The sequence below is a fragment of the Aythya fuligula genome, chromosome 2, assembly GCF_009819795.1.
Source record: "Aythya fuligula isolate bAytFul2 chromosome 2, bAytFul2.pri, whole genome shotgun sequence".
In the NCBI taxonomy this organism is placed as follows: Eukaryota; Metazoa; Chordata; class Aves; order Anseriformes; family Anatidae; genus Aythya; species Aythya fuligula.
The window spans coordinates 119,360,326-119,378,676 of record NC_045560.1 but is presented as its reverse complement, the minus strand read 5'-3'; the positions used below and the strand labels follow the sequence as shown (position 1 = coordinate 119,378,676).

The 18,351-nt window shown below is 36.4% G+C and overlaps 1 protein-coding gene across 1 annotated transcript in view; it reads right to left on the bottom strand.

Annotated features, from left to right (window-relative positions):
* Positions 1-367: 367 nt before the first annotated feature.
* The window catches only part of XKR4 (XK related 4), a 119,117-nt gene continuing 101,133 nt past the window's right edge, over positions 368-18,351 (bottom strand). The window contains exon 3 of the mRNA XM_032181822.1: positions 368-6,525. Coding sequence (XP_032037713.1) covers positions 5,579-6,525 — 947 coding nt within the window. The 3' untranslated portion in view covers positions 368-5,578. The remainder of the gene's footprint in view (positions 6,526-18,351) is intronic.

Sequence of the window (18,351 nt, the reverse complement as noted above, 5' to 3'; positions counted from 1 at the left end):
TGCTTAGTGTACGTGCAATTATTCACTTGCATTTTTTTCTCATGTTCATACCAGAGTAAAAGTGAAGAAATCCCACCAAACACCTGCAGTGAGGTAAGTATGGTAAAACAGGTTTACAAATGATCCCAGTGGACTGCTCACATGCTAAAAAAGTTTTGCAAGTGATCTGTAAATCAACGACACTATTCCCCTAACCTTGCATGAGCAAGACCTTGTGAGGTCATCTCCATCTCTCCCGTAATGAAGTCTGCTCATACCAGATGTGAGAAATCAGCTTCGATGCAGATCACTCAGCAATCTGAAGCCAAGTGGAAATGATGACTGTATTTCAAAAAATCACTACGTGTGAATTGCAGTAATCTGTTGCTTTTTTTTTTTTTTTTTAATTCCCAGACTTAAAAGAATCTGTTCTCATTTTGAGCTTTATCTGTTTTATCAGAATAAAGAGGAATGGATTCAATGCTGTAAAGAAAAGACCTAGCTCTATAAACAATCAAGGGAGGGTTTCATAACATAATGTCTCTGGTATATAAATGGCTGCTTGCCACTTACTCCATTTGGCTTTCTGCTGAGAGCACGGGCTTCATGCAAGCTAGTCTAATTGCTACAATTAGCAAAATTAAATGGCTTATTGTGTATTTAGACAATTCTTCCCACATTCTGCATTGTTACACTGCAGAATTAGTAATTACAGTGTTGAGCTTGTAAATTCATGGACACGTGTTGTGATTATTTTCATCACGCAACCCTTGTAGGGCCTCAACCTAACTAAGCTTGTTTAGCAAGGATGCACAAATGCAATTTAGTCTGCTTCCCACCATGCACAGGAGCAAGAGAGGCAGCAGTAGGACCTCAGCAACCTGCTGGGGTCTTTTCCTTGGCATTGCGCAGGCAGTGCAGGGGGTGCAGAGTTAAATCACATCATCTCAGTCACTCTGGATTACACGACTTCAGGGGCTGAGCAGAAAAGGGACAGTGGCTTTGGGAGCTGAATCACTGGCAGAGCCAACTAAAACTCAGTACAGTGCCATTTTTAAGGCTTCTAAGGAGTTGTATATTCAAGTCACAAATACTTCAAATTTTGTAATGTACTGTTCTAAAAATACAACAGGCTAGTTGTGAACATTTGCAGGCCAATAAAAAGTGAATGAATATGTTGGTTTTTAGAGCGATTGGGAGTCCCTTTCCAAAAATAGCAGCAATTTCACTTTGAACACCACTCATGAATTGCTCTTTTGGAAATATAATGGTACATTGGTGAGACTATCATATATTAAAAAAAGCAGGGTTTAACAGTTCATATATTAAAAATCGCAGCTCCAAAACATTTTTAATTTTCCTCCTCTGCTTAGAACTTTACAAAATCAGGCAGCTGAGGCCTAACATTTAATTTTGGAAGGAAAATTTTCTGTAATCCCAGTGCTATAGAAATTAATTAATAGAAAATTTGTTGATTTGCCAATGACAATAGCATTTATATGCCATCAAGCCCGAATAACCCAAGCACAAAAACACTGTTCTAGCACAAGAAGCATATTTTAACTGACATAAACAAAAGTGGAAATGAGTTTTTTTTTTTTTTCATTATTAAAACTGCATTAAAAAAAAGTATTGCACATATTTTCAAATAACTCTTTAAAAAAGATTATCTTAATATAGAACAAATAACACTTATTTTAAAATAAGACAAAAAGTTTTCTTACATTTTCTTGTATGTTTTCTGAATGAACATGGGTATGCATTATGTCTCCTTTACCTAATTAGAGTAGTAACTATTACTTAAATTGCCCTTTTTTTTTTCTTTTTTCTTTTTTTTTTTTTTAATTTTTAGCATAAAAATCCACAGCTCTCAAAATTTTAGGACCAAGCCTTTAATCATATAAGTTACCTTCAGATTTGCTGGCAATTTGTTTTGGTTCATTAGGACAATACTTACATGACATTTGCTTCTAATAAAGAGATGTGATTGCTTTTATTTACCAGAATGTAATTATGAACTTTTTTATTTTCCTGTTAATCTGTAATGGAGTTTAAAAGACCTGATTTCTTTTTTTCATTATTTCAAAAAGAGAAGTTAATTTTTATTTTATTTTTTACTATTGCTGTCTTAATTAAACTTTATTGATAGACCTTAAAATTGTCTGTGTTAAAAAGAATAGTGCATATTGATTATTAACTGTCCCTAAGGCCATCATAGGATTCCAGTGTGGACTATGTTTAATCTTGACAAGCTCTATAAAAATTCTTACAGCCTTTAAAGTGACTGTTCACAGCAAAGCAAATTAGGAAACTGTCCACATAGTCATCTGAGCATTAAGATTACAATGGCCATCCTGTTCTCAGCACAAGTATCACTGGCATTACAAACATAACAGAGCAAGATTTTGGAGTACAGATTTTGACTTGGTATAAAATGATTTCTCCCCCTTGCAGACTGCATACAGAAGACAAGCTGTGTATGTGTACTGCCACTGCAAATATGTACTGCCACATGTGGCACCGTGCACTCAGAACCTGCAGTAGTTTGCTTGAGATAAATTTACAAGCATTACTAAAAAAAATAAAAAAATATGAAATGATGGGAGGGTAAGGAAAGTAAATGGTAGATATTAACAAACAAATGAACAATGCCTCTGCGTCCTTCCTTCCAAAGCCAAATGAGAGAAAATCAAACAAAAACACCCCAAACTTTCAGAAACCATGCAGTGCAAGCACTGTTCCAGACTGTAACCCTTTAAATTCGTCATTAAGCAACGTTTCTTCAGTTCTGTCAGCCCCAGCCAAAGGGCTTACAGCTCCAAGGAACAGTGAGACAGGATGAGAAAGACATCAGAAGAGGACAAGGCTTGCTGGTAGCTGTGATGTTGCCCCTCTCCCCAGGAAGTGCCAGAGGGACACAAGAGCCCATGTGGAGTGAGAGCACTGCCCATGGTGCCTCACTCATGCTAGCATTTCTAATTACTAAAGAAGTAGCAAACACATAGAATGGTTTCCCAAAGAAACCCTCATGTCTTGGGTTACAAAGCCTACAATTTGCCTTGTTTGCAAAGGAAAACGGCATTTTCTTTGTGCGACCCAGCATTGGATTCAGGAGTGAAGGTTCTACTGAATTTGTCTGGACAAAGGGTTTGCTCCCCATATCGTTTTTTAGCAATCCTTGCAGTGGTATATATATATATATTGACAAAACATGAGAGCTTTTCTCTGTACAATCAAACATATCTGCATGGTGAGAAGGGCAATCACTTTGTACAAAACTTTGCGTTTGAACTATCAAAGAATTATTTTATTTAAAAATGATTATAGAGGCAGCTGGCCAGTGCTTAATTCGAAAATACCTAAGAAACCCTTCAAAGATGGGTGTTTTCTGATCTGCACAAAGTTCCTTTAGGCTTGCAGGTTCCTGCACTTCTACAGATGTTTTGTTTTGAGGAACTCACCCCAGCAAAGATCAACAGATATTGAACATTTCACTAATAAAAAAAGTCAACATTAAAAATGGCTAATTGAACGCATACAAATAAACAAAGGTGTGTAACCTCTGCTCTTTCATAGTACAAATATTAATAACAGGAAAGACTGAAATTTACCCAGCAGCATATACAGCAGTGACTACACTGAATATACCTGACAGTGAAGATTAAAACACCAATCATCAGGTCTTCTCCATCCTGACAATGCCATTTAAAACAGTAACTCTTCAGTTCTGCTTCGCTTTCCTAAAACGGATGGAAATAGTTATAGCAAATTGTTTCTTATGGAATTGCTTGGTGTCTTTACAAGCCACTTTCATTAGAAGCAGGATCCACGGTTTATGGAGTTTTCTAAAAGTACCCATGTAGGCTTTCATATGGCATTACACTGCAAAACAAATCCATAATGTGAAAACCAGGTTTGTATCAACCTGCAGAAGCTAGTTGATAAAATTCATGGACCAATTCTTAAAATCTAAGCTATAAAGAGAATGAAATGTATTAAAAGATTTGAGGTTTATAAAAAGTAACCTTTTTATATCATATTTTTACTTTACAAAAATATTGAAATAATTCATGAGTTTTTCACTCTGCACCAGCTTTAAAAAAAATACTATCAAATTTTGACTTGCACCTTTAATGCATCTGAAAGCACCATCAGGGGATACTTTTAACATAAAGAAGGATACCATTGACTAGATTTAGGGAGGTATTTAAAACCCAAAAGCTTGCAGCAAAAGCACTCTATTACAAGAGATTCAATGTAATTTTTAGACATATCTGGAAACAAGTCTTGAACAGGCAGAAGAGGGTCTTCCACATAGCTTGGTTATATTATACTTCACTGAATATACTTACTAAGAGGTGGCTGAAAGCCTTTAAAAGACATCACTTTCACCTTGGATGGGAATAAACAGAGCTGTCTCTACACGTTGAGAACTGGATCTCTCCTTCCTGCTTCTTGGTCTCGTAGGGCTCGTGCCACTTGTTATCTGTCCCTCAGGCAATATCAGTCTTGCAGTTATACAATGTTTGGCACTAGAAGGGTATGGCATGTCACAGTCTTTTGTCACCCCTGCATACATTCACACACTGAATCATGCATTCACAGTCTCGAAACAGAAAGAAGTTTCAGTGTGTTCATCTCTTTGTAGTTTCTTCTGAAATCTCTGAATGGGGTCCTCCAAAAAGTTTAGAATATGAAAACTATACTTCCCTGTTCTTTTACATATATATATATATTTTTTGCAGATTGAACACTGAATCATGATTATCATTTAATTTACATCACTACGTGCTAGAGCTCCTTATTTCTCCTGAAAACCATAAGTGAGCTGCATAGGATTTCTGTTGAAAGCAACATAAAGAACTTAAATTGCAGTTAAAAAGACTTTGAAATTCCACAGAAAACAAAAAGTTCTGGTGGTGTCAATGTTTATGAGCTAATTGATCAGAATTTAGTTTATTTTCCATTTATAACCTTACAAAGAAGATGATGTATCTTTTTAATTAATAACTATTTTGCAAACCTATTCTAACCTGAATGGTCTATTTATGGGATGTTGAAGACTATTATGCTCCTATTTTTTTTTTTCCCCAGAAACCAGTTTTAATAACAGCAACATTGCGTGCTACAGTTTTGTTATTTTAGAAAAGTTTTTGTTTGTTTGTTTGTTTTTGCCATTGATTATGCAAATATCAATCATTCATTTCTAAAGTAAAATGCACTACTGGCTAAAGTTGAAAGCTCTGGTCTGAGCCTCCTTATTGGTTTGCCTGTAAGTACCGTGCAGTCAGAGTTTCATAGCAGCAATGACTCATGGGTGAGTTTTCCCAGATGGAGTAACCGATCTTTATGTGTGGGTGAGTGTTTTTTGTTTGTTTGTTTGTTTTTTGAGGCTTTCAGGTGATGCTGCTGTACCAGTGTCCTGCAGGCAGACTGCACACAGTGGATCAAATGATAATCATGATGGTAGCCAGACTAAGAACACTACAGCTTGCTGCTCTACTTGTTGTATGCGGTTTAGGTAAGCCTACAGTCCTACCGTCAACCCTTAACTGGGACTGTAACACCGGAGCTTCTTCAAGCTGTGTGTTTGTTTCGTTTATAATGTGGTTTCATATTCCAAGCGCTCCTGGATGAGGGCATCATCTTTATACTGTAGCCGTGGAGGAGCAGGGGAACATTCAAATGCTAAGATTGCCTTCCTCAGGCTTCTGTCCAACACGTGTCTCTCCCAGGCTGGGTACCTGTTCCTGAACAGGTCGATTTTAATGACTGACTCCTCAATCCTTGGTGGCCGGGATGAAGGTGTGGACGGTGCAGTAGGTCTCACCTGAAACACAGGCACACACCCATCCCGCTCCGCAAATTTTTGATCCCGCTCGCTTGTGACACTCCGGTTGTTGGAGATGGACCGGAGAGTGTTTGTTGCCACTTCTGTGGGTAGGGTGAAGGCAGCTGCAGGGTCCTCACAAGCACAGCTTGGCGACTGCCCAAACCTTGGTCCGTTGGGATGAAAGAAGGCATAGTACATTAGCATAAAAACAATGCCTGTTAAAAAGCTGCTGAACACTACGCACAGTGCTGGTATGGCAAATGCATCAGAGATTGGTGGAGCCTTGTACAGATACCAGAGAGCACTCAAGGCGGTGTTTTCCAAAAGGATCACAAAATAGTAAATGAAAAGCCTACAGCGTGTCCTTCCTTCCTTGACATTGAACCAGCTGAAGATATAGATTATCCCAACAACCATGTCAAAAACTATCTCCTCCCATTTGGTGATGCAAAACTCTGTCTCGCAGTGGACAATCCAGAAGGTCATGATGCACCAGTGGAGCACGATGAAGATCCCAAAGTACAGCTGGAAAACCGAGGCAAAGAGAGCAAAAGTAATGACCCTTGCTGCAATGGTGAAGAAATGCCAGCAAAACTGGATTATAACAGCCATATAACTGATGGGTTTCTTGTCATCACGGGAGTCACGGAGAGCCTTTTGGTACGAAGCCAAAGCCCAAGCCAGGGATACAAGAGATGCTGCAGCAGTAAGACCTAGGAGGAAACAGGAGATGCAGTTAAGGCATAATGAGTATACCAGCACTTGGTTGAAACCACTGACATCCTTGTGGGTTTAAATGCACTCTTTGCTACTCAGGTTGTAAAATCTCTTCCTTCTCCTTTAACTCAGCCAGGAATGAGAAGTTGACCTCTATTACTGAGGTTTCATTGCCCTTACAAGCATACTGGCATGTTAGATACACACGAACATGAGTGGCTAGCAAACTATACTCTGAAATGCTTCTTTGGCAATTTTATATTTGAAACAAATTCATTAATTCACAATTTTGAGCAAGTCAGAAATGGGTAACTGTCAACTGTGCAATTTAACAGAATCTGCTATTGTTATTGTTTTAAAGAATATGATTTTCCTGATTTTGGTAAGTCATTAAAGAAGTACCATATAAAGCAACCAAGACTTTCTAACTAACTATTAATCATTAATTACTTTTTAATTACAATCCTGTATGCAGTATACTAAATCAATAAAAATGTAAGCACATATCTAAATCTTTGAATTAAAGTAATGTAACTCCTGTTATATCAAAGTTTAATTACCTTACTTTTTTTAAGAGAAAAAAAAAATGCCTATTTTGATATTTTCACCACATTTTAACAAAATTTTAGTAAGTAGAAAATGTCAGCATGTCATTTTCATACAATTGGAGGTTAAATTAATTTTAGAAATATTGGAATTTTCTACTGAATTAAAATTCTGAGTACAGATTTAATTAGTAAAGAGTTATGAATTAATGTTCATATAGCCCTGGTATATCCCATATATCACAGAATTACCTATTTATAAGGCCCTGGATTATAATGTTTCTGAAATGCCTATCAAATATTTTTTATAAAAAGTATCCAATACAAAAATATTCCTCATGAGATTTTCAATCTTTTTTTTGTAATGACTTCTATTCACTTGAAAATACAAAAATAGTGAAAATAGTGAAAAAAAAAATAATAAAAGGTTGGTTTGCAATTGAATCTAATTTTTAAACTAATCTGTTACTTATATTCAGAAGTGACAATTCCAAAGCCAAAAATACACCTTACATTCCTATTTAAGTGGGGATATAGTTCTGAAAAATTATTCAAATGCTTAGCACATACAGCATTCTATTGAAAGGAATAATTCTTCTTTACTAGATTATTAATTTTTATTTACTTAGGACCTGTATGAATGCTTTGGATGGAAAGGAAAATTCAATCAAAATGCAGAAACTCAGACTTTGAAATGTATTTATTATTCAAATAAAATTTTGATGAATATGCTGTATATAAAGGAAAAATGTATCAAAAAATGTTTTTGTATACTTAAAACTGGTTTATTAACAGAGCAAATTTTATACACAGTTAATCAATGAATTCATAGTCCATAAAAGATAATGATATGTCAGCTTACTTGATTTCTAAATAGTTCCTTAACTTCAGGCTAATTAGTGAAGTAAATAAAACTGAAATGAAGAAAACATTTCTTTTGTCTGCTGTTAAAAGCTGTTTAATCATTTCAACAACCTTTGGATGTGGATGCATAGCAGTTGTCTTCCCTCTCCAATAGCTTTATTTAGTTACTAACTATCAAGTATATATTACTTAAATATTATAAATTTAATGCATATTTTATAAATAAATAGTAAATCTAAACCTACATAAGTATTACCCTTCTGAAAAAAAAAATAAAAAAGACCAGAAAAATATAGGTTATGGAAATGATGGAAAAATTCTGAAGGAAAAAAAAAAGTTTACTTATTTAAGCAATCCACCTGGTTTAACCTAGTAAGATTTTGCTCAGTAAGTAGTACACAGGGGTTCATTGCTTTCAGGAGGGATTGTTTTTGCCAATGTTTCTCCCTCAGTCACTGGCAGGGCGCTAATTATGTTGTGAGCTCCTATGAATCCATGAATTTATAAAGCCTTTTTAAAAAAATAAGATTAAAAAAAAAAGTAAGCAGTACTACAAAACAAGCTTAGGATTCCATAAAACATCATCATTCGTCTTCCTACATAGATGTCTATATGTCAAAACACTAACATTACTTCTGGAATCCTCCTTCACACCAAGAATAAGCAATCAACAAGCAAGACAGGAAGGAGACATAGTATAAATTGTATTTTCATTTCTGATGTGTACATTTGCTTTTCATGCTGGGCTGCCTTTCAGTGACCATTATCTCTGGAGGCAACATTAACACCTGAAAATGTAGATTCTTGTGTTCCTGTAGGAATGCTTTAAGTATTTCTGAAAATAAAACACAATTAGTTTCCCTTATGAAATGAAAAGTTTGGAAAAGTAGATAAATAGGATAAAGGATAAGAGAATCTTGCAATACCATTGAACCAGTCTGAGCAAGAGCTCAAAAATAGCATTATCAGCATAGAAAATAATAATGTGAGAGAAATCCATACATTTTCTTTGCAAATCTAACTGTAATGACCTCACATGCTCCCCCAGAGGTTTCTACAGATATCATCAGTTTTGCATTAGGAGGTGTAAAATCATTCATTAATGTGCACAGAATATTCCAGATAAAATGTTAAAATTCATAGGAATTTCCAATGTTCTAATGCTAATTAATTCACAGTCATTTTCTGTGACAGAAAAAAGCAAGTACAATAGCAAGGTAAGTCAGTTATTTAAATAGTCATTAATAGGGAAACATCCTTGGCTTTTACAGAACAAACTCAGGGATACTGACATAATACAAGAGGGAAATGGTGACAAGAGAATGCACAAAATTAAAGAAACACAGCTCAAAGTATTATGTATCTACTCTTGCACTATTGTGTTAACGGTGTTAGAGATATAGAGTTAAGATAAGACTAAATGCTTCATGGGCACCATCCATTTTTCTTTATTGATGAGACCAAGTACTAAATAATAATTTTTTTTTTTAATAATATTAATAATAGGAACTATAATTTTAAAGTGAGGTAAATGGCAGTTTGCTATTAAAGAAGTTTCGTAATATAAACAATTCACTGGGAATGGTTAGCAAAACTGAATTATTGTGGAACTGAATGGATAATGAATGATTTAGAACCTACAAATGCTTTTTTTTTTTTTGAGCATGTGCTCATAGAAATCTCCCTATTTCAAAATAATTACTATAAAAACAAATGTTTAAAGGCACTAAAATGGCATCAGGAAAAAAAGGACAGGATTTTCAATAGTCAGAAGGGAAGACAAATAATTTGTGACAAAGAAGGTGGTTTATCTTCAACAGTTGGGAAGGCTTAGTTGCCATTCAGAAATGAGAAGATGACTGGAGCCAGCTTTGTGGAGTCTAAGCTCATAAAGAACAAGCATGGGTTTTCCTTTCAGGCTCGGCACTGACTCTTCAGGCACCAGCGCAGCTTTCTGGTATATTTCACAGTCTCATATTTCAGTCTTATATTAAGGGTCTTGATCTTGGAAATCAAGATTAACTAGCCATTCTAAGTGAAAATATACTCAAAAAGTATATGCTCAACCATTACAGACTATTAAAAGTCCAGGAAAGCACAAATTCCTAAACTGCCCTTGCGAAACATGAACATATGATCCTGTTTCTTCCTTTCTGAAGAACCTTTAATTTGTTTCCACAGGATGTGAGAACTCTTTAGTTCTGCCCTGAAGAGGAAACTGTCTTTGAACAGGAAAAAGATTACTTCAAATACTACATGAGGCAAGTGGTGCTTTTCTTTGTTTCTAAAATGTACACTTGAAAAAATCTGAATAGCAGCTTGACAATTGTGAACGTACTTATCTATTGCAAGCCTTTGTAGTTTAGCCTACACACAACAGTCTAAATAGTGAAAATAGTCAGTAAAACATTGCATTAGCACAACTTTCTGTTAAGAACCAATTAGAATATGTTCTGAGTAAAAAAGGCAATTTAATATATATATATATATTTTTCCTGTTAACAGTTTAGCATTACTTAATTATATTAACTGTATAAAGAAATGACAACTTCATAATCATAAATGACTTTCAGATGTCCTTGAGGTAGTGCATTTCCTATTTGGAAACACAGAGCAGAGTTGCCTTAATTGAACAATAACGTCTTTCCCTGGAAATAAGTAATTTCTCCATATGAGAGATGTTCTTTCATTTTGAGAGTGTGGCATGTATGTATTAGTACTGTAAATATAATTCATAATAAACAACAACAAACTACAGCTCATTAAAGACAAGATAAAAGCCACTAACATGATTTTCACAAGTGAAAGCAAACAAAGGGAAAAGAGAATGTATACAGAGCTGGATACATTTACAAATGTGATATTATTTCAGGGAAACAAACTCAGATAGCTACAGCAGTGCTAATGAAGTTCTCCTCAATGGTATTTGTGAGAAATCTGACTGAAATGTTTTGTTCAAGAGTAATCCAAATAGAATTGCTCACAACAGATAGGGCTTTCCATACTACATCTCTGCTTGACAATCACAACTTAATTGCATCCTGCTGACACCTCTGCCTTTGCATTATAGTTCTTCCAAACATGTAAAATTTATTTAACTTTGAGGAAAGCAATTCAATATCTAAGCAGCATATACAATTTACTGGTTTGTATTTTCCTTCTGCTCCAACAATATAATCTTTTGACTTGAGTACATATGAAAAAATCTGTCTCATTCTTATGTCAATTTTATCTTATTCCTGATTTGTATTTGAGTGCATTTGAAAGCTAACTCAGATTCACAAACTACTTTTAATCTAATCACATTAGTCTGTAAAGCCTCTATACAATAAGCAGACAATACCTCAGGTTAGCTGAAAACACAAGTTAATGAATTGATTAGAGAAAGTGCTCCTTGACGTAAAACCTAATTTCAGAAATCTAACGCTTGCCAATGCTTCTCTCTCTGCTTCATCCTCCTTTTTAAACTTGTACTCATCTTGCCATTTCCAGGAGTAAATTCATGCTAAAAGCAGGAATAACAAGCACAGCAGGACATCTGGGAATGAAAACTTTGCCTGAGATCTGGAACTATGAAATATTTTTAAAGGAAACCTATTTTTATGAGCCTCCTACCCGGTTGGAGAAGTGACAATATATGCAACCAAGCTTCCAGGTGCTTCGCTGAAACAAAGCCAAGAATCTCTAGCACTTATAGTTCGCCTTCAGGCCCTAATCCTGTAGGAAACAGTATATCACAACTACTCCCCTCCAGCTTCAGAAAATGATTTGCTATATTTACACAGCCTTTACCAGGCTGTTCTGTGAGTACTTGTGGTGGCCTTGCAGACAGCCCAACAATAGTCTATGGGTTTCTGTACTAGTTCTTTTATTCCCATGCACTAGCACAGCAAGGTACAACACGGTATATATACTGTACAGCCACACGTGGTTTAGTAGACAGGTCACTTTGCATGCTCCAGGGACAGTTTTTGGCCACGTCTGGGACTGTGTGTCCAAGTTCTCAGTGTGTGTTTCGTTCTTATGGATCTCATTCTCTGACCAAGACTGTGAGATGAAACCTACAGATGAAACTACTATTATCTGAAGGGATAACTATTCAAACTCTTGCCCTCACCTGGGTTATTTTTTCCCTTGGTGACTGAAGGTGTGGGCTGCTGCGGTAAGATATAGAACTGTCTTGAAATATCCATACTGGAATCCATCCTCACAGCCTCAAGAGCCTGTGCTGTGGACTAACTAAAGACAGTTGCTGTAAATCAGCACTGCCTGTTTCCAGACAGCTTTTCTGTAGCAGACGAGGCTTCATGGCTAGGAATGTTTCACATGCAAGGAGCCTTGCTGACACAGTCTTTGACAGCACATGCCACTAGCTTAATACCTGCAGCCAGGTCTAACCCCCTAAATATGCAGGAGGACAGTGAGGCTTTGTTGGCCTTGTTGTCATGAACAGGTTCCAGGGTTATTCTGCATAAGCAAGCTGTTAACACTAGTAAGTTAGTCTTATATTAGCTGTCTTTGCTTACAGTCTTTCTGTGTAATTGAAGCAAAATGCTTGAGGTCAGAAAAGGATATATTTTTTTCCTTACTTGCCACTGATTGTGCCCAGATAGAAGAGGCACCTTACTGAAATACTCCATTTCTGTAGTTTTGTTTGGACCATTCCTGCTGCATACTGGGGTGGGGTAATGCAGCGTGGGGGATGACAGGAACACTTCCCCATTGAGATGTAAATGGGATTTATGCTTCATATTACTTCTCTTAGCATGTTCAGTAAAGCTTAGAGAACGTGTTAGCATATATAAGAATAGCTTCTCCCATGCAGCTGCTTTCTACAGATACTTCCTGATGAGACAACTTCCAGCTCTTTCTTTAATTTAACTCTCCACAGCAACTCATCTTTACCCTGGAAGCCTAGGAAACATTATATGCACTAAATCAGTTACAGTCAATCTTACTCATTTAACAGACTCCTAATCTTTTTCCAGTGCTGGTTCAGATTCAGTGTGCAAGACCAAGGTCAACTGCCAAAAGGTTGGCTTATCGCACATGCCTTTACCAGAACCTTGGGGTCTGTACCAGACACCTGCCTAATGGTTTGGCTCTGGCTGCACTCAAGGTCATGTTCGCCTTAGCAAATCTGTTAGATGTACTGTTGAGATACTTCTGCTGATCAGTAATACTGATCACAACTTTAAACAGGTCCAAAGGTATACCTGAATGGTGATCACAATTTCATTTCAGGTTAATATGAACATATCTTCCTTTGCCTCTCCCCCATTCCAAACTGCATGAATTTTGTTGCTATTATCTCAGAAGTTATTTTGGAAACTGAATAAATGAAATGAATAAAATCTACTATAGATAAAAAATAATAAAAACCCAACAACTCAACTTAGCCTGCAGGGACCACAGGGACTATTAAAGCTGAATCTTTCTTGTATTTTGGGGGGACTTTTCTTCACAGGCAGCTAATGATAAATGGTTTTGGGGCACAGCAACTAAAAGCTCTGATACCACCTCATCAGTCTGTAAACATAATTGACACACTGCTGGAATATGCTAACAAATGCCAGTTACCAGGTGACTGAGCATGCTGGGTGATCTCTCTCACAAATGTTTTCCTAATATTTATTAGTTTCTTGCTCTCCTAAAGCCTTATAAGTTAAAATTTAGGAGTCCTTATTAGCCAGTAATCAAGTCCAGTCCTTCACAGGCAGTGACAACTGTTGGGTACTCAAGTATGTCACGCAGTCTGCACACTGCCAGGCTTGGCAAGACAGCTTGAAATAATTTGGCGTGTTGGTAAGCTAAACTTAGATTTCTGTACTCTCACAGCTAGACTCCTTCTTGCCTGTTAGGTAATTTGGAGTCTTTATATTCCAGTGAAGTATGTGCAGCATAAACATACCCACTGACTTCAGGCTCATTTCCATGATTAGCACATTTCTTCTGAGGCAAAAAGTGCTTTTGACATCTTGAAGCTGCTGCAAGGAGGTTATAGAAATCAAGGGATTATCAGGAGGGTGCAGCAACCCTGAGCAGAGCAGAGCCCCTGCCACTACCTCTTGAAGAGAAACAACATCATGACAGCTTATTGCTATGCTAAAGATATGGCACCATCTACGGGAGAAGGGTCCATCTGCACTGCTTGGTTCTGTAAGCTGCACAGCTGGACACCTCCCATAAAGTCAAGGGCAGAAACAGTAACAACTCTCCCTGCTACCTAACAGGGGAAAGATAAAATGGTGTACTCCAGTAGACACATAAAACATTCCGTTAAAACATATCAGATTTTATGGATATTTTCATATTCCTAAAGAAAATCTAAATTAAAGAAAGAAAGTAGTGCTGAGTCTACAACAGAACATGAACAGGGAGAAAAGTACCATTAGCATTTTATGCTTTCTTTTGCAAAGTCACTGTGGTACATTTTCTCTAGGTTCATATGCAGGTTTTTCTAGCTCACAGCCAGACCCTGGAGGCTGCTCACTCTACGTGTGGACTGAACCCATACATCTAAAGTTGTCAGGAAAGTAAAACTTCAAAATAATAATTCTCAAAGCAACAATTAAAAAAGATATAACAAACAACTATACACAATTTTGAAGGAAATCGGTTAAAGTGAAAATGTGGTGATACTAAAAATAGTATTTGTTTCCCTCCCAATCAATCCTACAGAAAACTATTTTCCAAAGTACTGGGAGTTTTTTGCAAGTGGGGGGAGAGGTTGCAGGGGTGACCTCAATGAGAAGGCACCAGAAGCTGTCCCGTGCCAGACACAGCCAGTTCTAGCCAGCTTCAACACAGCCACTGCAGGACACAGCTGAGCCCATCAGCCAAGCTGGTAGTGCCTCTGTGGAAACATTTAAGAAAGGGTAAAATTGCCAGATAGGCAGAGGAGGAAAAAAAAAAAAAAAAAAAAAAAAAAAAAAAAAAGAGAATGGAAACAACAGTCTGAATATCATGGTTCGAGAAGAAGGAGAGCAGTAGTGTGAGCTCACACTGCAGCCTCTGGAGTACCCCGCACCACAGCAGCTGAGTACGTCCTGAAGGACACTGCAGCCTGTGGAGGACAAACTGCAGGAGCTTTTTCTGAAGGAAATAATGAGGGGCACCCATGCTGGAGCAGAGGAAAAGTGTGAGGAGGAAGGAGCAAGAGAGGCAGTCTATTATGAACTGACCACAACTCCCATTCTCCATCCACCTGTGCCATGCGTCAGGGAGTAGAAGGAACTGTTGGGAACAAAGGAGTGAAGTTGAGCTTGTTAAAAGAGGGTGTGGGAGAAGGCAGTGTTTTAATTTGTCTTTGTGTCTATTTTAAGTTCAACAACTTTTCCACAAGTTGAGTCTATTTTGCCTGTGGTGGTAACTGGTAAGGGAATCTCCCTGTCTTTATCTCAACCCACAGATTTTTTCATCCCATTTTCTTCACCTGCTCTGTAAGTAAGCACCTGGGTGGGCGTCTAGCAAGTCAACCCACCACATCACTGCAATATATTTCTGCATGCACAAACCATACCTGTAGCTATTAAAAAGTGACATTCAGGCTTCAGGGACCAGGCTGTACCTGTTCCTTCCAGGACTATTTAAGAAAAATAATGTTTCCTTGTACAGGAATACATAGCAACATACCTCAAATTCTGTGAACCTTCATCCCTCTGAAGTGTTTTCTGCTACCTGCCAGCTTCCCATAAGTCACTGGCCACCTCATACAATTGATATCTGAGACTTTCAAAACTTCCACATGATTTCCTTAGATTTATTTAGATGATGTGGGAGCAGAATGCACCTAATACCAGGAGTTACTACAATAACAGGGTTTCTTTTTCTGTAGAGAAAAGTATGAGTTCTGGAAAAAAGAAGTTTTACCTTAACTTAGTCACAATAAATTTACTATCTTCTCATTTTTTTTTAGTGAAACATGCACCAAGATTGATTTCTAAGTAATGCATTTCATATATATATGTATCTTTAAAGTTAGATAGGATGATGATAATTAGTGTACAATACAAATCACAGAGCTTTGCCTCATACAGAGTGAATCCCATACTCCCATACTTGTTTTAAAAAAGGGGCATAGTAATTCAAACATTTAAAATAAGAGTGGAAAACATTCTACCAAGGGTTATTTACCTTCACTTTAAAAATGCACTTATTTTTTTTTTACTTTTTTTTTTTTTTTTTTTTCCCCAGCTTAACTTCTTCTGTCCATCTACCTTTGGTATTCAGTCAATAATTGGCTAAAGTTCTGTACAGCTTATATGACTTGAGTATAATGTTTCAAGGACCTTCAGAATTTTAAAAGCAAAGGTTTCTAGGACATTGGTTTGTTCGCTTCTTCACTTAGGAGCCCTCAATACCTTTAAAATAGCACAATGCAGGGCACCCTGAGAGATATGTAAGTTATCATTGAGTAGCATTGCTCAAGATATGATGGTTAGGGTATTAATCTACAAAAAAGACTCAGTCCTTAGTAGCATTTCCAAGTAACTGTTTTTAAATGAATAGAACATTTTTTGTGTCCAGATATGTAAAGACTAAACACTGGAAGAGAAACACTTTGAAAGTCCCATCATATATAGCCCTTAGAATGACTTCTTAAAGCATTTTCCTGATAGCTCTAAGGCTCTTTATCATCTGTTAGCCATCATATGGCTAAATGAATATCCATAGAAATATCAAAGCAAGTTTAAAACAAATGTTAAATACACAAAAACAATTTTTATAAGCCTGAATTGAGATGGTGAAAGATATATGTTGTTACTATTAACCAAACTTTCTGATGTGTTTTCTAACAGCCTCCCACAAGCAAAACATTTTGAAACGATCATACTGGCTGAAATGTGGTGGCACAGTCAGGAATAGCATTTGACTGATCCAAACTTTCTACCTCTTCTAAGTATTTCTTTCAAGAGACTCTGAATATCATAAAATACACATAACAGTGTTACACTAGCTCTAGAAATGTCTATTAAATTTTGGGAAAGGAAGGGCTAAATCAATGTTTCAAATATAGCAGAGATTTTTTCTCAGATACTGTACTAGCAGCAGCCAATATCCAACACAGTGAAGACTAGAAGCCAAGATATATTTTGCTGGGAAAAAATATCAAAAATGCCTTGTACAAAGTCTTATCAAAAATCCATAACATGGGACCAGCTCACTGGCAATGAAACACTACATGCAGGAACATGAAGCCATTACTCCCCTTAAATCTCCTTAAACCGTAAGTTTAGGATTGGTTTTCAGTGGTTTGTAAGCTTGTATTGACTTTCTGAAAAGGGAAAATTTCTCCCTAATTAAACAACTGATACTTCTCCTACTTGCACATTACAGTTAGTCTGAAGTTAGTACATTATGAGACATAATTTGTCTAAGAAATATTATATAAATAATCTTTTTTTTTTTTTTTTTTTTTTTTTTTTCAGTGTTTGCTCTTTTAAGCTTATCTAAGCTTTTCAGCTCTGAAGAGATCCTAAGGATAATGTCTGATATGGTGCTTTGGGACAAAAGGCAATTAGCATCACTCTGAAAAGGAAATCGATTTAGCATTTGTGCAATCCTTAGCAAAGGAAAAGCTGGAACTGCTAGCTTTATCTGGTACATTGTGATATTTAAGTTTCCCCTGGATCAAACTGAGATAATAAAATTCTCACTCTTTGTCACGTTTCTTTCACTTTGACAGACTTCATATACTTTCTTTTCACAATAATTTGTTAAATAGACTTTTCTTTTTTTTCCTGTTAATGGAAAGCTAATCACTAACCTTGCCTCCTTCGCAAAACAAAATCCATATATTCACCTACTGTGTAGATAATGTAAATGGAAGCAAAATCTAAATGATTTGAATAACATTCAATGTATTGTGGGGAGTTCAGAGATTAATTCTGGTTCTGGCTCATGCCCAGTTTTGGGTTATTTTAGGTATCATGTTTATGTCTTTGTCTTCAATATTAGTTATAAGGCTATTAATTACTAGTAAGGAAGCTCTCCAGCTATATTTTTACCTATGTCTGATATATCTAGATATGTCTACATGATATCTGTTGGTAAATATTATGTATCTCTGTACAATTTATATGTACAGTATATTTAGATTTAGGTATATAGACACAAACTGGCATAATTTGAAGCCTCCAAATAAAATATGATTTGGCATTTCCTCTGAAAAGCCTTTTCATTATTTAATTGTGGTTTGTGTCAAAAATTGCACTCCACTGCAAGATTAAATTAGTCTAATTTAAATTTCTGATGTTTGTCTAGAAGATTGAGTAATCTTCCCTGTTTCAAGCTCTCTCTCTCTTTTTTTTTTTTTTTTTTTTTTTTGTTGTTGTCTGTGTGTGTGCAAGTACCCATAGATAATGACTGAGTTACCTAAACTTTTTTCCAATATTCTAAGCTGATCAGTCC